This window comes from Amblyomma mixtum, chromosome 5 (genome assembly GCF_055824585.1).
Source record: "Amblyomma mixtum isolate Tamu chromosome 5, ASM5582458v1, whole genome shotgun sequence".
NCBI lineage: Eukaryota > Metazoa > Arthropoda > Arachnida > Ixodida > Ixodidae > Amblyomma > Amblyomma mixtum.
In genome coordinates this window covers 29802806-29821792 of record NC_143016.1, presented here as the reverse complement: position 1 = coordinate 29821792, position 18987 = coordinate 29802806, and the positions used below count along the sequence as shown (strand labels likewise).

Below are 18987 nucleotides of genomic sequence, written 5' to 3'. Positions count from 1 at the left end.
CGAAGTATTTTTGCTATAGCTATAGGCGTTCATGTCCGCAAATATCGCAGTACACTTCAGAGCTGCATTTAACACTTCAGTGCTGGAAGGGTGGCATTTACCCCCTTAGGCCCTGCGTCCTCATATGAGAATAAGCATAAAAAATATATTTTTTTATGATAATGATAATGATGGTTTATTTTGTCCAACTGCTTACAAAGCGTACATTCCCGCACCGCTTAAGCACTGTTGTGCTTGTCTGCGGTGCCGGCAGCCTGCGAAATACACACGTTTTCTTTGTGCCTTTCGTGGAATTAAATCACTGGCTTGACATTCTTATCGAAGCACAACGTAGAAACAAGCGCACATGTTATCGTCGTCGCTATGTGGACTGCGGAAATTTCATGAGTAAACCACAAGATCATTCACAGTATTTTGTAATACAGGCGTGACATGTCACCATCGTTAGTCTGTGGACAGATGGAATTTTGTTAGTAACTCAAGAATCGGGCAAGCATACACATATACACTGCAGCTTCTGTACAGACACGGGGAAATTCCATAAAAAAAAAACAAAGTAAAAAGGCCATTATATATATTTACACCTCTAAAGACATGAATAAAGAAAATGAAATAGTGAATGGGGAAATATACAACGTAATACATCTACAGCATTTAATGATAAGGTGCGAACCTTTTTATAGGTTTTTAAGGAAAACATCCTTTAGTACTCGTTTTACCTTTTTTATCGACGTATGGTTGATATCGCCATCGGATAGTTTGTTGAATAATGCGGGCACATAGTAAGCTCTGCACCGTTTGCCATATTTTGCATAAATTCTGGGTACGCTGAATCATTCTGTTTCTTAGGGCGAACTTGCTTTTAGGCTTCTCTGACTTAAACATGTTGTCGTAATAGAACCTGGTATAGATAGGGTATTTCTGGAATTCTTCGAATGGTAGGTCTCCTGCCCTATACAGGTTTTTTTTCTCTTTACCCTCTTATACGCATTAAATTCACTGCAATAAGGGATGGAGTTCATAGATGAAGGCCCTCTTACTGATCCGCATTTCACAGGTTCGGTTTTTTCACATGTGCTTGGAAACGAGAAAGGAGGCCGCCGATATGTATATTCGGGCGTTTTCGATTCCATAACTACTTGTTCGGTCGGGCATATAATTTACGCATTTGTCCACTTTGTCTTTACTGCACGCAAAACCGCTACTAAAATTTTTTGGCCTCACAGTAACGATAAACGTAGAGCCGCATTCCTTACATGCCCTCGCATGAGGACGTCAGGGCCTGTTGGTCAGCATGTCGGGCCAGTAAAGCTAGGAAAACCTTGCTCACAGCATTTGTTTCAGCCTTTAGTTAACTCGGTAGCGTTAAGGGTCCCGATCAGCGGAAGACCCAGCGTCGTCGTCATCGTCTGCATGAGCGAAAATTCCTCAGAGAAGCAAAGCAGGCGGCCCGTCTGCCATCTAGCCCACGTGACTTTGTGACGTCATCAAATCCTGCCCACCGTTTAAGGTGGGATTTAAATTAATGATTGGTCGCGAGAGGTTGCTCGTGAAGAGCAACCTGGGTCTCACAAGCCCCACCGGTGGCTGTGTTTGAAAAACCCACCTGACGGGGCAGTGGCGCATCTCTTAACTGCTGCACCACTGCGCCAGTAGTGGTGTGAGGACACCCCGCGATCTATGAATTTAAAGTAGAGAATTGCGAAGGGATACGCAATGAGGACCCCGGGCCGTTGAAAGGACCCATTACCGCTACTGCGGCATACTCTTAAGGTGTAGCTTAACTGTCTCGTAGAGTTTTTTAAGCAGTGAAATTGCTCCTCGTATCTTTTTCTCAGTATAAATTGTCCTGGCGTGGGTTTTCGGTGGGAAGTACACGATACAGAACATGTAATATTTTAAGATGTAGAGATAGAAAAAAAAAAGAAGCAGTTGTAAAGGAAACCGAAGTTTGCGGGACTGCACCCGCGGAAAGGGCCACGTTTTTGGGGATTGTCAGCGGTCAGGGATGTTTGCTACCGCCGATTTGGCCAGTGGCTATTAGCGGCCAAAAATCAGAAACGGTGCGATCTAGAAGGTTGTACACGAACACTCAGGATCAAATGGAGGAAAGGATTAGAGAGCCGTGCTTCAGGAACTGAAAAAACAAAAAATAACACCTTCAAAGCTTTTCATGCGCGCTAATTGCTGCCCTTTTAGTTGCAGTTATGCTACGTTAATCAATGTATCAGTTTTGTCACATGAAAATACTTGTGCGTCGACGGGCATGGGTAAAGATCATGTTAAGTTATGCCTTGTTAATCAATTTATCAGTTTTGTCACATGAAAATATTTGTGCGTCGACGGGCATGGCGAAAGATCATGCTAAGTTATGCTATGTTAATCAATTTATCAGTTTTGTCACATGAAATTATTTGTGCGTAGACGGGTATGGGTAAAGATCATAGGCTAAGTTCATGCCTATTGCAACCACTGTGCGCTGGCGTCCTGACGTGAGGACACGTTCCCACAAGGGGTCTGCAAGGGGTCTCTTCTGTGTCCTCCTCTTTTCTTGGTTCATATCGATCCCCTTGCTGTTGATACCACCAAGTCGGGTTTTATTGCACGCTGATGTCGCATTTATCGCCAGGTCGCTTCTGCAGCGTACTGCCCATTATTCCAGGACTACTTGAACTCTCCTTTGTTATGCCAGTAATGGAAGATGGCTCTTCTTAACCTGTCCAAATATAATATCATGAAATGTAACAGAAAACAGCACATTATAACGACAGTAATTCATGGATGAAACTTGTTTATCAGTCGCAACGCAGAGCAAGCATTCAGGAGTTGCTTTCTTTGGCAACTTGATCTGGAATGCTCAAGTCCATCAGCTGATGTTGAAGTTTAGTCGCGTGTTAAATCTTCCCAGGCGAAATTTTAGGCAGGTACCGCTCAATTTAAGAGAAATATTATATCTGTCAAATGTGCGTCCTATCTTGGTGCGCTTTACAAGGCCTGGGACCCTTCAACTAAGTCACGCATCGAACAACTTTAACGCACATGTTGTCCTCTTCGTTAACGGAGATTATTGAAGCGAAAAGCTTCACTAGGCTAGTCAACATCGGGTCTGGCGTGCTCCGTGATCAATTTTAGCCACATCTGCGCGTGCGCGAGTTCGCCGCGTCACGTCACTGCAGAGGCGTACGGGGTCGGCGGCTCTGCGCGTGTTTACCGAGTGTGCATCGGCGCGCGCACGGCTTCGTCGTATGACGCTAATGCGCATGCGCCACCTTCTCGCCCTTCTTCCGCCCTTCGTTGCGGCGCATCTGATAACGCTGCGAGGTATATATATAGGAGCGCTCGTAGAAGAAATGCACACGCCTCGCCATGAACGAAGATCCCGAAGTGGTGGCGTGCAAGTTGGCCCAGAGGCAGCGGTTATATATGATTCACATGAGACAATGACACACTGCCAGGGGTAACCGTGGTATATCTACAGGGGAACCACCAGTACAAAACCATGGCATAACCACAAGCTAAACCACAAGCATCAACGAAGCTTTTCGCTGACATCCAGGTTTAACCTAAGCTAAGACATAGCCAATTTTTACTTCTCAAAAACATCCCGTGATATTTCCAAACATGTTGGGAGGTCTGTGCTCGAAATAAGAAAATACCTCTGCTTATTGTTGTTTTGTATCGAATCCTCAATTCTGGAAAAGGCATCGATAAAGAAGATATTTTTAAACAACAAAATTTTTGCATCCGCGTGTACTGACCATTCATTAAAGTCCGTAATGCATTTGCAGAACAAACCTGTGTAAATACAGTTTACTTCCTTAGGCCGATACATGCATGATTGGAACCGGTTGCAACAGGAAATTTCCCATGGGCTTCCTTCTTCTTTTGGTCCAAATTTGAAAAAAAAATTCTTTGCAAACAATTTTACACCACTTGCTTTAAATTTCGTGCAGCTTTGCTCCAGTTAATGCGTTATTATGTGGCTCAAGACCTCGGAATAAAGGGCACAGATATTATCATAGTATGTAATAGGTAAAAAATTAATTTTTTAAATCTTCTTGCAGCGAAATCCACTCTGAGATGTCATCTTGGCTCTAATGCTGTTTCTTGCTCCCTCACGATAATGATCATAAGGATGTTGTAGGTATCTCAATATGTAAAAAAGAAACACCGAAATAATTGATAAGTGATGTGTTTGTGAGTTATCAAATTCTGCTTGTAAATGCAGCCGAAATATTCACGCGAGCGTATGCTTTAGAGAGTCAACTTCCCGGCTCCCATTTGACTTCTGTCGCAGGCTGACTGCGTTCGTGATTCGAACCCTGTGCGAAGCACGCAAGCTACTCCGCATCGACGAAGGCGTCATCGAAAAAGGCCTCGAGTATATTTTACACCAACAGCAACCTGATGGAAGCTTCACCGACCGCTATCACCTCGTCCATTACGCACTTTTGGTTTGTACGCTGTTCAGTCGAAGCGGCGAAATGCCTTTGAAGCGAAAGCTTCACTACGGGACCTCGGGCTTTCTTCGCGACGCTTGCGGTTTTCACCTTCAAGCAATTTAGAGGTGAAACCAGAGTAGAGCCATGATGTGTTGCTATGGTGCTACACCAAGGTGGCCCATAAGGTCATAGGTCAGGTCAAGGTCAGGTCAAGGTCAAACAAGAAAATTGCCGATGATTTATCTTTAGTTAAACCCGGTGTGTAAGTGAAAGCTTCATTCCCCTAAGCCAAACTATGAGTCTCGTCATTGCTTCAACCACAAGCAGCACTCTTAGCGTAGCCAGTGGAATAAAGCTTCCGCTTACACACCATATTTAACGAAAGATAAACCATTAGCAATTTTTTTCGCACCCGTTGTCCGCAGGAACGAGCAAATGAAACTATAGCTACGTAGCAATAGCCTGTTGCCGTGTTTTGTGGCAAATTTCTAAAACATGCGCGCATGCCCTTTTCAGAATGGCAGACTGTTGTGTGAGTTGTACGCTCTCAGCGTGAAGCGCGCGAAGGAAACAACACGGGACAAATATGTGGAGGTTGTGGGTTCGGATTCCATGACTCTGTAGGGCACATGGTAGAGGGAGGTTTGTCAGATGGTCCTTAATAATCACAGAGTGAACAAAGGACGAAGCCGAGACGAAGACAAGTCCTCTTGTCGAAACGATGGCAAGTACCCTGAGGCTTTGCCTCCCCTTGTTCACTGCCTGTAGGGCACAGTGCGCTAGTGTGTATTCTCTCCTGTGTTTCCTTCGTGTGATTCACGTTGAGAGCCTGCCGTTGTCGAGTTTCCATAGCGTAGCAAATGAAAATAAAGGCAGCATGCACCTGTGCAGACCCTTCTAAAGAAGTGGCCCCTACATGTCTCCATATTTCCCGTGCACGTGCAGCGATCATAAAACCAACGGCAGTGCGACGAGAGAGTTCGAATATGCTCTCAAATGTCCATACAGCACGTGTATTCACTGTCCTGTGTGAGCGTAGAAAAGGGGCTTTCAGCGGCGTTCTTGCTCACGCTGGTCCAGAGACCTATATCATGCTGTATGCAAGCCGGATCCGCACTTTGCGCAGCACGCGAGATCGCCAAGTGAGCACACGGATGCTGATTAGAACTTAATGACACGAAGGAAGCCAACAACCACAGAAACCAAGGAGCATAGTGGAATGTTCCTTTTTTTATTTGTGGTGTTGAGAGAATGAATCGCGCCTCTCAATAAATAAGGAGCCTAACAGCAAAAAGATTACCTGGGCACTTCAGTCTACTTTCGTGCTATGAATGCAAAAGCATTGTGCGCTGCTGCTGTTTCCGTTGCTGTGTTTGTGGTTTGTGCGTTTGTGTAACTTAGTTCGCGTTGTCCATCAAACCGCACAAAATTGCTCTGCGGGTTATACCAATATATGCAGAACTGGTCATTCCCTACTCAACATTCATAGATGGCAGCGAGTCCACATACTACTACCAGCACAGTGGTGTAGCGGTGCGCGACTGCTCTGGCAGGTGGTTGTTCCTATCACAGCCATCCATAGGAATTTTGTGGCCCATTCAACGGGCGCAACGCTCCTCCGAGCTTACCCGAGCGTCCTCCCATTGGCTCCAGCTTGTGTGGCGCTCCTACGAACTTACCCGAGCTTACCCGAGTTACTACCGAGTAACCGAGTAAATTAGGTAAGCTCGTGTAAGTGTCCACACTTTCTGCTCACACTTTCCGTTAACATTTTCTGTTAACGCTACGCATGAGCCAAGTAATGCTTACGCATTAAAAAGTCAACTATTCATTATTGGTTAACCAAGCCTGCTAGTTAAAACGTCTTAGCTGTATTCTGATGTACTACACCGCTGAAAATGATAATTGAAGACCTCGCTCCTCTAGCTCAAAAAGAATATTTTAAAAAATTGTGGAAAGTCATGGTGAAACACCCTGTATACGGGTGTGCGAGATGAGGACGGTAATCTGGGTCCCATGACCATATATTGTTTTCATTGAAATTTTTATATGTGATGGGAAAATGTGTCGACACGAGAAAATCGGTTTTTTTTTTAATCGTATATCGTCCGATATCGAAAAAATCGCTTTTGCGATTTCGCATAATCGCTGGTTTTGGTCGCCGCAAGAAGCAAAGTAAAATTTTGTGAAACTCGATTACTTTTTCAGTAACTTTATGCAGAATTTTTTTGCTGAAAACAATACAAAAATATTTTTTGGCTTTTATAATTTCGCAGCAAAAAAACCGTGAGCATCGCTGAAAAAGTGAGGCATTCCATTAAGGGCAGTTTTTAGGACAATGATGGGACAAGGAGTAAGAATCTGAGGCTGAAATTTCTTGTCAGTATTAATCGGTCCTTTTTACTGCCGTCAGAGTAAATTTATGCTGCTAGAACAGGCTGATGATTTTTGATTAGGCGTTGAAATAACCTGGAGTTCGAAAAATCTTAAAAAAGGGGAGCTTTGAGGGATATTTAAAAAGAGACACCCTGTTCGATTTTTCTTTAAAATTTCCTTGGAAAACCCTTAGTACCTGGTAATTCTGCATAAAAAGTATTGCATTATATTGTTTTAAACTATAGAGTTAAAGGGAGCTAGTTCTGCAATTAAATAATTTCCAGTTTAATGGGGGTCATTTTATACAAGTGAGCAGCACATCAATGAAGGCAAAGATAGGCACAAATTATGCCAACATTTTTATGGGCATACTTGAGGACAAATTTCTTGGCAAGTGTAGCTTAAAACCGTTCCATTACAAGCCCACATAGATGACATTTTTCTCATCTGGCATCACGATGATACATAACTTTGGTCTGACATTGTTACTAAAGACGCCAAAAAATAGACACAGACGAAGAAGTAGTAACCATGTCGAACCAACTCGCCCACCAGTACATGCTTAGCGATTTGTCTTTCATAGCACAATTCAACACCGTACACCAGTTCATTTCATTTACAAGGTCATACTCGGCATCAACCATTAACTTTTTGGATGTAACAGTGTCCTTGTTTGGTGCCAAAATCACAACTAAGCTTCATAAGAGACAGACTGGCAGGCATCATTAGGTTCATTTCAAAAGCAGCCGTGCAAGACACTGTAAGACTAGTGTCCCATTTAGCCAGGCACTTCACTTTAAACAGACTTGCTCAAAGGATTCCGACTTTGTTTACAACTGTGGAAAACTGCGTATTGCCCTTCGAAGACAAAGATATCCACTACAGATTGTTGAGGACGAAATAAAACACGGCGATGCAATACACAGCAACGAAATCCATCGCTCAAATAAACATGCTGAACAACCATCAAACCCCACAATTAGTGCTAACTCATCGTTCGTCAGTTAATGTTAACGGTACTCTCGGGGAACACCACAATATCCTTATGCAGGGCAGGCGTCTGTCACCAAACCTCCCACAGCCACCGCGCGTAGCATACCGGTGGTTGCGAAACCTGCGCGACATGCGAACTTCATCAAAATCTCTCATCAAAACCAACTGGCTGCCGCCATTGCCGTAAAGAGCGTTGTAGGGTGTGTGCTCATCTGGCAACTGTCACAGGGGTGAAAAGCACAGAGTCGGGCTTTTACAGTAAAATAAAGGTAATTTCACTTGCAACGACGCAGTGCAAGCTATCTTCTCTAGTGCGGTGTGTGTAAGCTCCAGTACATTGGAGAAACTGAACTGCCCTTCAAGTTTCGATTTAATAATCATCGATCATTTGCCAACGGCTTTCCTAACCATTCGCTCTCAAAGCATGTCGTGACTCTGGGTCACTCATATGACATAAATACAGCCACAATATTCGAATCTTGCTTTGAATTCACCCTGGAAGAGAGTTCAATAACGTTGCAGTTTGTGCGTGTTGGAAGGTATCATATGGCATGGACGTTTCAGCGCACAAGCAGACGTGGACGATGAAGAAAGACAGGATAGCTTTCAGCAATTTATTATGAACCGCACAGCGGAATATATAGCCAGGTCGTGGCCTGACAACACGTATGCGCAGCCAGCAAAATAATCAATTACAATGCAAGTATTGCAATTTCTTCGAGGACAGGGCTATAGACGGCTTGGACGCACAGATATCCCCCAAGCGCGGTCAGTCAGCTCCGCCTCGATGATTTCGCGCGTCAGTTGGCAGATGCTTTTTGTGATGATGCAGCAATCATGATAGATTGGTGAACAGTTCGTTGTCGCATGCCGCTTGTATTTTTCCTTTGGGCCAGAACTGGATACTGCACTAGGAACTTCATTTGTTTCACGTCTCCTACAGCGTACATTGAAGCACCACCCCCGTACCTGTCCCTCAAATTTCTGCGGTGCTCATAGAGACTGCCATTCACACTCCTTCCACTCTGACCTATATTCTTCTCGCTACAAGAAATTGGTACACTATACACGAGTGATTCTGCACATCATACGAACTTGTCCCTCTGGTTATTCTTGCACCCGAGCTTCTGGAAGGCGCCGGGATGTTTTCCGCTCCGGACAAGCAGAGTTTATATACAATATAAGCTAGCGGCGAAGCTTCGCATGCAGTAGCCGCTTTCACAGGAGGAGGAAGAAAAACTATCTCAGTGTCGAGTATGTTGAGCTTGCATCCAATCTGTTAGCACTAACACCTCGCGGTAACTAGTGTAGATTGAATATAAAGCTGCTCGCGAATGTGCTTCTGCGCACCATGTTTACCAATCTCGTTGAAGAATCAGAACACTGATTTCAGGCACATGGCTTCGTATCAGACGTCAGCTTCTTTGTTGCTTGTTTAGAATACAGAAATGGACAGGCCTATAGACGCAGTTGACACTGAAGCACAGCTTCCACACTCCTTAAAATGTGCGCGTCAAGAGTATATGACGCAAGACGAAGGAAATATGTCAGGATGCAAAAAAAAAAAAACTGGAAACCGATAAAATTTACTGCAAATTTCCTCTGACCATATTTCATAAGCCAGCGGGTATGTGTGAGCTGTCCTGAGGGCTTAGATACCACATCCTAATGGCTTCACATATGACCGCTTGTAACCTGTCCAGGTAAGATGCGGCGGCGTATAGAATGACACAAATGGGGTCAGTACTTCTAGGGCTGATCGGTAACAGCTGCTCTCAAGTAAGAGCGGTTGCCAGCCTGCTCGCACCCGTAATGTCGCCAGTCATGACGGCACCAGGTACGGTGGTGAAGTATCCGATGCACCTGTGGTGGCTTTGAATCATAATAAAAAAGTAAAGCCATCTGAATTTTTTCCAAGCTACCAACAGTTGTCTGTGATATTTCTCCAATTAATTTCCGCTTGTTTTAACGCTGATTTTCACAATTTTTATTTCCGCGGACTTTTCCAGGGCGGCGTGCAGGGACCTGTGCCACTGGCGGCGTACACTCTCCTCACCCTCTTAGAGTGCGCAAAAGACAGCGCTCAGGTGAGCTGCGACATCGCGAGTTTTTCATTTCCCAGCGTTCGTACCCTTAACTAACGAGAGGTCGGGATATCATGAAAGCATTTTTGTATCAAAGCCTTAAAGCGCTTATTGTTGAGCAAAAAATTCCGCACTTAAAGTCAGTGCACTATAGGAGCGATTAATAACGCAACTAAGCGCCTGATTGTTGACCCTGAGTTAAATATACATTGGCTCCACCTCCTCAAGTTGGGATAAGGCATCTTTTATGCAGTGAAGACCTGAACAAGCCTCACCTTGCTCTTCTAGGTGGCTGGCCTGCAAGTGTCATCTGCGAGGGTGACAGAGTTCATCGGAAAAAAGCTGCCATCCCAGACAGACCTCTACACGGTGTCGCTTGCTGCATATGCATTCTCGGCATATAACAGCACAGCCAAGCCCAACGCGCTGGACAAACTTAGAAACAAGCTACAGCCGGGCAAAAGTAAGGATATTCTACCATCCAGCACTCAAATTACTGCCTGCATTAAACTGTGGGCTACGCCCCGTGCTAGTTCCAACTCAACTCACGACTCAGTGGGATGATGGTGGTCGAGAGGTCAGACTGGGCATTTTTTTTTTGTTTACCATTCAGCGCATTTTATGACTGGAAGCAGGCAAAGACTATTATAGATTGCCCCTTTCCTCAGTATATTTTCTTACGCGCAGCTGGTGGCCTTTACGTGAGCGCCAAGAGCCGCCCCCTGTCGGTGCTGGCCACGTCGTACACGCTTATGGCTTTGCTCAATGGCGGCGGTGAGAACAAGAGCAACATCACCCGTCTTGTGGAGTGGCTCAACCTGCGCATGAATCCCAGCGGATGGCTACACTCCACACAGGTACGTGCATAAGGCATCCTGTAACTTTGTCGCGAATCGGGGTGACACGTCCCCGACTGCTGAAGGGGAACGCTTTCGCGTGCAGGTTCGAAGAAGAAAACAAACGAATCAAACAGAACAAAACGAAGCCGTGTTTATAATTTAAAGGAAAGGAGCCAATAGAAGAAACGAGAACACCAAGGAAAACAAAAAAAAAGGAATAAAAGGAATAAAAAAGGGAGAGTTCACCGGATACAAAGCGACCCAGGTGGAGCGGGAATGCCTTGCAGGCAGCACAGATGCGGGTTGTCGACTTGCGATGCGTCGCTGGCGTTGCGTACAAGGAGGCAGTGGTAGAGAGCCAGGAGGTGAGGAACGGAGATGGACACGGGAGACGCTGACGAACTCCTGTCCGCCACCCCCAAGGACTGGGCAGCTGCAGGCCTTGTCGACGGCGTTCCAAAGCACCGTAGGCTTGTGCAGCCTATCCAAGGAAGCCTTGGCAGCAAGGACCCTCAATACTTTTGCTGCCTCTTCCGACCTCGAAAGGGACTCTATGGTCTTGTGTCGATGATTCAAGGAAAGTCACCGGCAGCACGGACCCAAAGTCCGACAGCTGCCACTTCCGCGCTTGAATGGGACTCAATGGTCTTGCGTCGTATCCAAGGGAAGTCACTGGCAGCTCGGACCCAACGTCCGACAGCTGCCACTTCCACGCTTGAATGACCAGACTTGTGGTGCGGTGTCTTCCTCTACACCTCGGTTTGCTGACACGTCAGCTATCCGCTCCTCGTGCCTGCCTCGCGCACACCTTTCGTACGCGCACAGGCGCAACGCGGGGCTGGCACACACGGCGTTCCACTGTCCGACGCACCACTGCCGACACGCCGCGTTCCAAAAATCCCTTGACAGTGTGGTGTGCGCATCACAAACTTGTCTGCGAAAACAACGGGAAGTCAAATGTTAAAGCAGAATCAAATTAAGGCCGTGAAAAAGTTTTGGATCTTTCGTACACCTTCACCAAATGGTTCTCGCAAGTGACTTCAGCCTCATTATGCATTCACAAAGATTCGAGGATCTCAGGATCATGCGGAGAGCGTAGCAAGTCGAAGTGATCCACGGAAACACTGTCGGCTTCCGTGCATTGTGTTGCGATTCGCGGTTTTAAGATGCACCACCAGAGTCAATGGCACCTGGTGGAGAGGCCCAGCGCGTCACCTTCCCTATATCCTCACGCTTTGCTTCAGTGTGGGCAAAAAATTATGAATTTATTTACATGTTTACTTCTGTAAGAGCAAGCACTAAAATAAGCCTGCAACATTTTTCAAAAGAAATCTCTAAGTCTGGTTCACACAACTTCAGTTTGCACGAAAAGAGATGGAAAGGAGGCAGGTAAAGAGGAGAGGAAAACAAACGTGCTTGCAGCGTCCCTTAAGCAGTCGCATCAAGAAACATCGAGCAAAGAAAAGCTGGGAGGAGGACAGGAGAGGAGAACGCAGATGCGCTGCCCGGTTTCGCTGCTGCCGCGTCACATTAAATAGCCCTTCAAATCAATCCTTCGCGTTTCTTATCGGCGTTAAAAGCGTGAGCAAGTCTCAGAACATTACTGGTTGAGAAATGCATGTGAAGAAATTTCGGGGAGAATTCAGAAATGCGTTCTGCATAAAAAAAAAGCACAAATGAAATTTACGAGAAACAATTGTGACGAATGAATTTTTGTTACAGAAACTGAGCTTTAACGAAGAAAATAGATTGATAAGGAATAAACATTGTGCCAGACGATGTAAAAATCTCTGCTGATATTGGTAGGAATGCCATGTATCGGAAGCATACCTCCATCGCCGCGTGCAAGATATCCACTAAAAAGTTTTGAGTGACAAGCACAGAATCGCAGCCCCCCTCCTCTCCAGCTGTACGCTCGCTCTGTTGAAATACTTCTCTGGTTACCACTGTTCTACCTTGTGCATTTTATCTAATGTTGTTATTCCTTGTTATGCACATCAAGTCGGCTCGTACGTTCTAATTTGAAGTACGCAGCTCTGCTAAGCTACTGGTTGCGATTAAGCGGGCTATTATAGTACTGTTCTTTTTTTAATCACACAAGTCGGCTCCTCCAATTCTTCATTACTCTGGACCATTTTTGTGTCCAAGAAAGTGAGGTTCGCGAAACTCTAAAAAGAGTTTGTGGGAGTAAAATGGATTTTGAGGCGTTTCCTTTCTTTTTTTTTGTTTTTGGTATGAAATGTCCTTGCTTTTTTCGCTTTTACAGGACACTGTGGTCGCGTTGCAAGCGCTGTCCAAGTACGCCATCTATGCTCAAAACGATGATATCGACATGACCTGCGAAGTGACTCAACGCATGCGAATGAGCAATGGTCAGGAAACGCGGACCTTCAACCACACCTTGCGCATTAGAAGAGATAATGTACTCGTGCGGAACAGGATAGTGGTATGTGCTGATTCTTTTCTCTAATGACAGCTAAAGCCATGAAGGAAGCCATAAGGAAACTAAAAGCCTTTTCTTCTCCGCATCCATATGCGGACATATTAACACTTTCGCACTCCACGTCACACGCCAATGTACATACTTTATGGCCTTGCTGCAAAGGCATAGTTTATTTATTGTAACGAATGGGATGTCAAATCTGTTTCACGCACAACGTCAAAAGTGTACAGTCCAGGGGAGGTTTATTGCTGAGCCGTGCAATGGGGCACTTGTAGCGTTAGTGGGAGTCCTAACCTGAGGAAGGGAGATGACCGGAGCTCTCTTAACGCGGAAGTATTACTAGTCCCACTACGAGAAAAGCCGGCGGTGCGTGTGTGTGTACTCGCAGATAATGCGGAAAACGATAGCAAGAGAAATACGGGGATGTCATCAAGCGGCCGTATGGCCCACACAGCCACCCGAGTACTACCACTTCAGACAAACCTGCTCATGTCGTTCGTCAATATACGCCCACCACTGGCCGATCTCCATATGGCGCCAGTTTTCCCGCCATTCGTACCAAAATTGTGGCGCAACCGTTTGTAGTACAGCGTTCAGGGTGGTGTCATACGATTTATTATTGCACATAGCTTACATATGCTAGTCAAGTTGAATGTTAGTTTGCGACATGGATTTTAACCAACGACATATGCACCTTCAATTGTAAGCCTTCCCAGACTTTCGTATAAAAACTGTCATGCAAACCGTTCATCGTATGTACGGCGTTCCGGGTGGTGTCATGAGCGAGTGTGTGTGTGTGTGTGTGTACGCGGGTGGTGTCATACTTAAAAAAAAGACAAAACAAAGACTCATTGCCTGAAATAAACTCAGTATGCGAACCGCAACGAAATGTCTACGTCCTGCGTCCACGACGTACTTTCACATTCTCACACGCAAGCTGTCTTGAGTGTTTTTATGTTAAAGGGATTTGGAACGCTGTGGATGAATGACGAGCCACAAAGTGCGGCACGGAAGAAAGACACCCCCCCCCAAGAAAATTTGCTTCTATTTCTCTGTCATACATGCAAAAGTATTTATAAGCTCATTCTCCGAAAAGATAACTTCAAAGCATATAGCTTCGCTTGTTCTCGGGTAGCAACCATCGGTTGCAAAATACTCGATGTGCTTCCTTTTATAGTGGGCCGGTCTGAACGTGCAGTAAATTTTCAGACCAAAACAGTAAAAAAAAAAAAACTTTTTGTTTTTTAGCGTTACGTCAGTTTGACCTCGGTGCGATGATAAACATTGTCTATTGCATAATCTAAGATCCTGGGTCTTAGCAATGTGTGCAAGAATAGTATACCACGTTGTATATAGTAATGTCAATTCATGAGCTGTAACCAATTTTTTCGGCCACATTACGCTACATCTAACGCCAATTTTCGGCCAATGAAAACGTTGTTGAGGTGTGGTTCTTCTTTGTCCTGCAGATTCCGTATTCAAAGCTACCTGTTTCCGTCAAAGTTAAGGGCAGTGGAAAGGCGACTATGTACATTCAGTCGACTTATATCTCCCCGGTACCTTCGGGATCCTGCAAGGTATTGTTGTGCTCTAGTTTTTCTTCAATATGGATTGACTGCCAGTATATTTTGTGCCACTGCCTTCTTGCATTATCTTCACCTGGCCTCCAGTGCCTGCTTGTCGCAAAAAACATCATTAATACTTGCAGCGCTCTATCTGATAAATGAGCTTTTCGATGGCTGGGTGACTATATACTGAGTGTTTTACTTAAGACATTATACAATTTTTAAAAATAGGCTTTTAGGTTTGGCTTATTGGGGTTTAACGTCACAAAGCGACTCAGGCTATGAGGGACACCGTAGTGAAGGGCTCCGAAAATTTCAACCACCTGATGTTCTTTAACGTGCACTGACATCGCATAGCACACAGGCCTCTAGAATTTCGCCTCTATCGAAATTCGACCTCGCGCCCGGGATCGAACCCGCGTCTTCGCGCGTCTTTCAAGTGAACAGCCGAGCACCACTGCCACTGAGCCACCACGGTGGCTAAAAATAGGTTTTTTGAGTTTCAAGAGCGCTTTTTTCAGCATAGCATTGCCAGCGACGTAGTACACCAGAATACAGATAAGACATACTAACTAGCGGATTTGTTAACTAATATCGAGTAAACTTTTAACTATTACTGTTAGGCTCCTTAATTACTGAGAAGCGTGTAGCCCATCGTAATTAATATATCCATGTCAGTTTTTACAACTTCGGAAACGCGGTTACCCTCGGCGCTGTGGCCTAACAAATTTTGGCTATTTCGACGAGTTACGTGCACTGCAGAGGTTGTTTTGCCTGCACGCTGCCCGGAACCGCATGTACTTTGGCGTGATGGAGCCAGAATTTGCTGGACTATAGCGCCAAAGATAAGCGCGTTTTCGAAATTCTAAAAATTTATATAGATAGTACTTACAGTGGGCTTCACGCTAAGTTGACTATTCAACCTTATTTGACCGTTTTGTTAGTTAGCACGTCTTGGCTTTATTTCGTGTACTATAGCGTTGACAATTCTATGCCGAAAAAGCTGTCTTCAACTTAAAAAGCCTATTTTTAAGAATTGTGTAGATCTTAGGTGATACACCCTGTACATGCACGTACGTAGGCGTGAGTACTCTATTGCTCGTGTACTGGCGCGCTTAAATAAGCACTTTTTATGTGGTGCCAGAGCCTGCGTATTCTCGGGCCGCTCACTGTAGAGTCATTGAATGCTCACAAAGCAGCATGAATAAAGACGCAGTGTTAAACATTCTGTACAACTAGCGTTGTGTCTTTAGAGCTCAACATTGTGCTACCGACCAGCTGTGCCATCTCCTTAGCAATCTAATTTCGCATATTCTTTTTTTCAGTTTCATCTGTCCATCACCTTTGAGAATACCATGTTTAACATGTCAGTTATAAACGGTGAGTTCTCTCTCGGTTTTCATTCAGTACCTTTCTGGCCACATGCAACCTTCCTGGCGATTTGTTAGAACCACACTGAGAGTTTATCTCGTTCCTGGTTATAGCGATTCATCTCCCTTGGTTTTCTCATTTCTCGGGGGCTTTTTTTTTTCGTTTTTATTTCTAGTATACTACAAATATCGATACATAAACGATTTGTCGAGTGCCCGTAAACCTCCGCAACGGTCGGAGCTTGACATTTTAGGTGCGAATGGTGCATGCGTGATTATCAGAATAGTCGTCTTCGTAATATGTTTGCTTTCGACAGCCCGTGTATACGTTGCTCAAAGGCTGATATAAGACGATTGAATTGGCCATTCTGGACTGCAGTGCCCCAAGGGCACACTGCTCAAAAGCCGGCTGACTTAAGGCCGCGTCTCTTCCCATAGACACCCGCAGGCTATCCTCGCAAGGCAACGGTAATATTACATTGCCCGAACAAATGATATCTTAGTGACTTCCCACGATATTTCCTCTAGATGCAATGGTACTTGGAACAACTGCACCGTTACAATACGGTTTGTCTGCTTTGTAGTTGATTTAGGCATCTATGCCAGGTACGTGTGCTTTGTGGTGCCGCTAAATCACTGTAAACGATAACCCAAACTCCCCTCCATATTTACAAATGTGTAACAGCGTATACTTTGTACATATATCACATGAATTGAAAACATGACACGTTCTACGACAAGGGTGCTATGGCGCCATGGGGAGTTATATATTCAGGGCGTGGCATGACCTGCTTGCGTTTTTCTTTTCCGCTCTAGCTCACTCCGAAATCTAGACTACAGTTTTTGGTTGGTTCAGGCCGAAGTTTGTGAAGCGACATTGCTGAATGACTTCACTTCACTTTGCCACTTAACTGCTCGGCTCGAAAAGGTACATCCTAGCTGCTTATGTACCTGTCTGTCTGAAAAACGTCATTCCTCGTACATAGCAGGAAGGAAGTTCGAGGCGTCCGGGAAGGGCCACCTCTCACAATCGCTAGGTGGGCTCCTCAGTACAGGAGCCCATTGGCGAACGCTGCGGCTCGGGCTCGGTCTACCAGGGCCTTCTGGCGCACCAGTTCGGAGCAGCCAAGCAAGGCTGCCTCCCAGTCCTCCCGGGTGGGGTTGGGTTTTGGGGCGCGGTTCGGGGTTGATTGACATGCCTAGACCATGTGGAAGATGTCCGAAGACTTATCCGCACAGTACGGGTACTTTCCTGTACATGCAGGATCAAAGTGCTTTCAAACTGTCGGGCACAGCAGTGTTTTCGTGTATAGATGGGGTAGTGTGCGTTCATCCGTCTTTAAAAGGCCCTTACAGGGCTTAGAATAAACTGCGTGGCCGGGTTGGTATAATCGAGTAATTTGTCTAAAAGTGAGGGCCGGATTGGGTTCAGGATCCGTTTCACAAGTGTCTGAAGGCACCCGGAGAGTGAGCGCGCGGGCGGCGGCACCTGCCGTTTCACTGCCTTTGAGGCCCATGTAAGCAGGAGCCCATACGATAGTTCGAGACACGGGGGTTCCGAGGTAGTCGCTATTTTGAAGGATGCGATACGCAAAGAAAGGAAAGTATCCCAGTTCAATATTTCTGTAAGCCCCTCTCGAGTTGGTGATGATGACATTCGAGTCCTCGTCTCCGGCGGCTAGCGCAATGGCGACCTCCTCCGCATGTGTTATGTCTTGAGCTCGGAACGTTAGGCCGTTCATCGAGATGTTTTGGTGGACGACTGCGGCCGTGTACCACCCTCCACGGTGAGGGCCGGAGGCGTCCACGTAGAAGATTCCGCGTTTGTTCCCACAGTGGCGGGTCAGTGCCTCCGTCCGCGCATGGCGCCTGCCACTGTGGTCGTCACGTGTCATGTTGGCCAGAAGAGGACGCACGTGCTGGGCGTATCTCCAGACTTCAGGGATGCGTACCCGCTATTCCGTCAGTGTTGGGTGGTGGATGTGTAGTCGGGCTAGTAGGCGGCGTCCCGACGGCGTCTTTGAAAGTCTCGTGTATTGACATGTCAACTGTGCCTCCCGGAGCTCCGCGAAAGTGCTTATGTATGAAAGTAGGCAGTGAGTGCAAGCAGAATGGGATATGAAGATATCTCACGACTAACATTGATGTCGTAACCTAATTTATCCCGAGTCCCTGCGCACCCTAATAAGCAAAAGGCGAATGGTACTGACAAGTGTCGAATGACGACGACCGAACCGATTGGTTCTGGTTCAAGTTATGACAACTGTTTGGGCGTCATCGGATATAATGCACGCATACGCGCGTATGGTGGAACTCTGAGCTTACGTTGAAATCGACAACGTGATGAGATAAGAGCACGTTGACACAGGACACAAGAAGAGGTACAGTCTTTGTCAAAAGTAACCAGGCTGCGTGGTTTGCTTCTAGCTCGTACAGTGGAGCCCTTCCAGCTTCCCTGAAGCTGAAATGGTCGTTAAAGGTAAGGACGGGGGGGTCTTCTTACCTTCCAACACCTTTTGATCTTTAGGAAAGCCACAAGGGCCCCACTATACAAGCTAGAAGCAAACCGTGCAGCCTGGTTACTTTTGACAAAGACGGTACACAACACAGGGCGTTCTGTTGCGTCATGTCTTCTTTTGTCTGTGGTCCGGCCCTAGCAACATTACTGTCAAAGAATAAAAAATAATATATAGATAAAAGAGCGCGGAAGGCTGTTCCAGCATAGCTTGCCCATGCTAAAGCCAATTAAAAAGAAAAGGCACCAAGGCTTAAGAAATAAATTTTAGAATAAAAGGAGAATAAAAAAAAACACAACAGGCCTCGATCAACGCTGTCCAGGGAACGTTTGCAAAAAAAAATGCAAAGAGAAAGAACG

At 45.7% G+C, this 18987-nt stretch overlaps 1 protein-coding gene and 1 pseudogene across 1 annotated transcript in view; one reads left to right on the top strand and one right to left on the bottom strand.

The window, feature by feature from the left end:
- Window positions 1-18987, top strand: part of LOC149341637 (A.superbus venom factor 1-like) — a 123241-nt gene that overhangs the window by 72879 nt on the left and 31375 nt on the right. The window contains exons 26-32 of the mRNA XM_089543760.1: window positions 4298-4454; window positions 9821-9898; window positions 10184-10358; window positions 10583-10752; window positions 13001-13180; window positions 14647-14754; window positions 16068-16122. Coding sequence (XP_089399886.1) covers window positions 4298-4454; window positions 9821-9898; window positions 10184-10358; window positions 10583-10752; window positions 13001-13180; window positions 14647-14754; window positions 16068-16122 — 923 coding nt within the window. The remainder of the gene's footprint in view (window positions 1-4297; window positions 4455-9820; window positions 9899-10183; window positions 10359-10582; window positions 10753-13000; window positions 13181-14646; window positions 14755-16067; window positions 16123-18987) is intronic.
- On the bottom strand, window positions 17159-18007 carry LOC149341638 (uncharacterized; annotated as a pseudogene).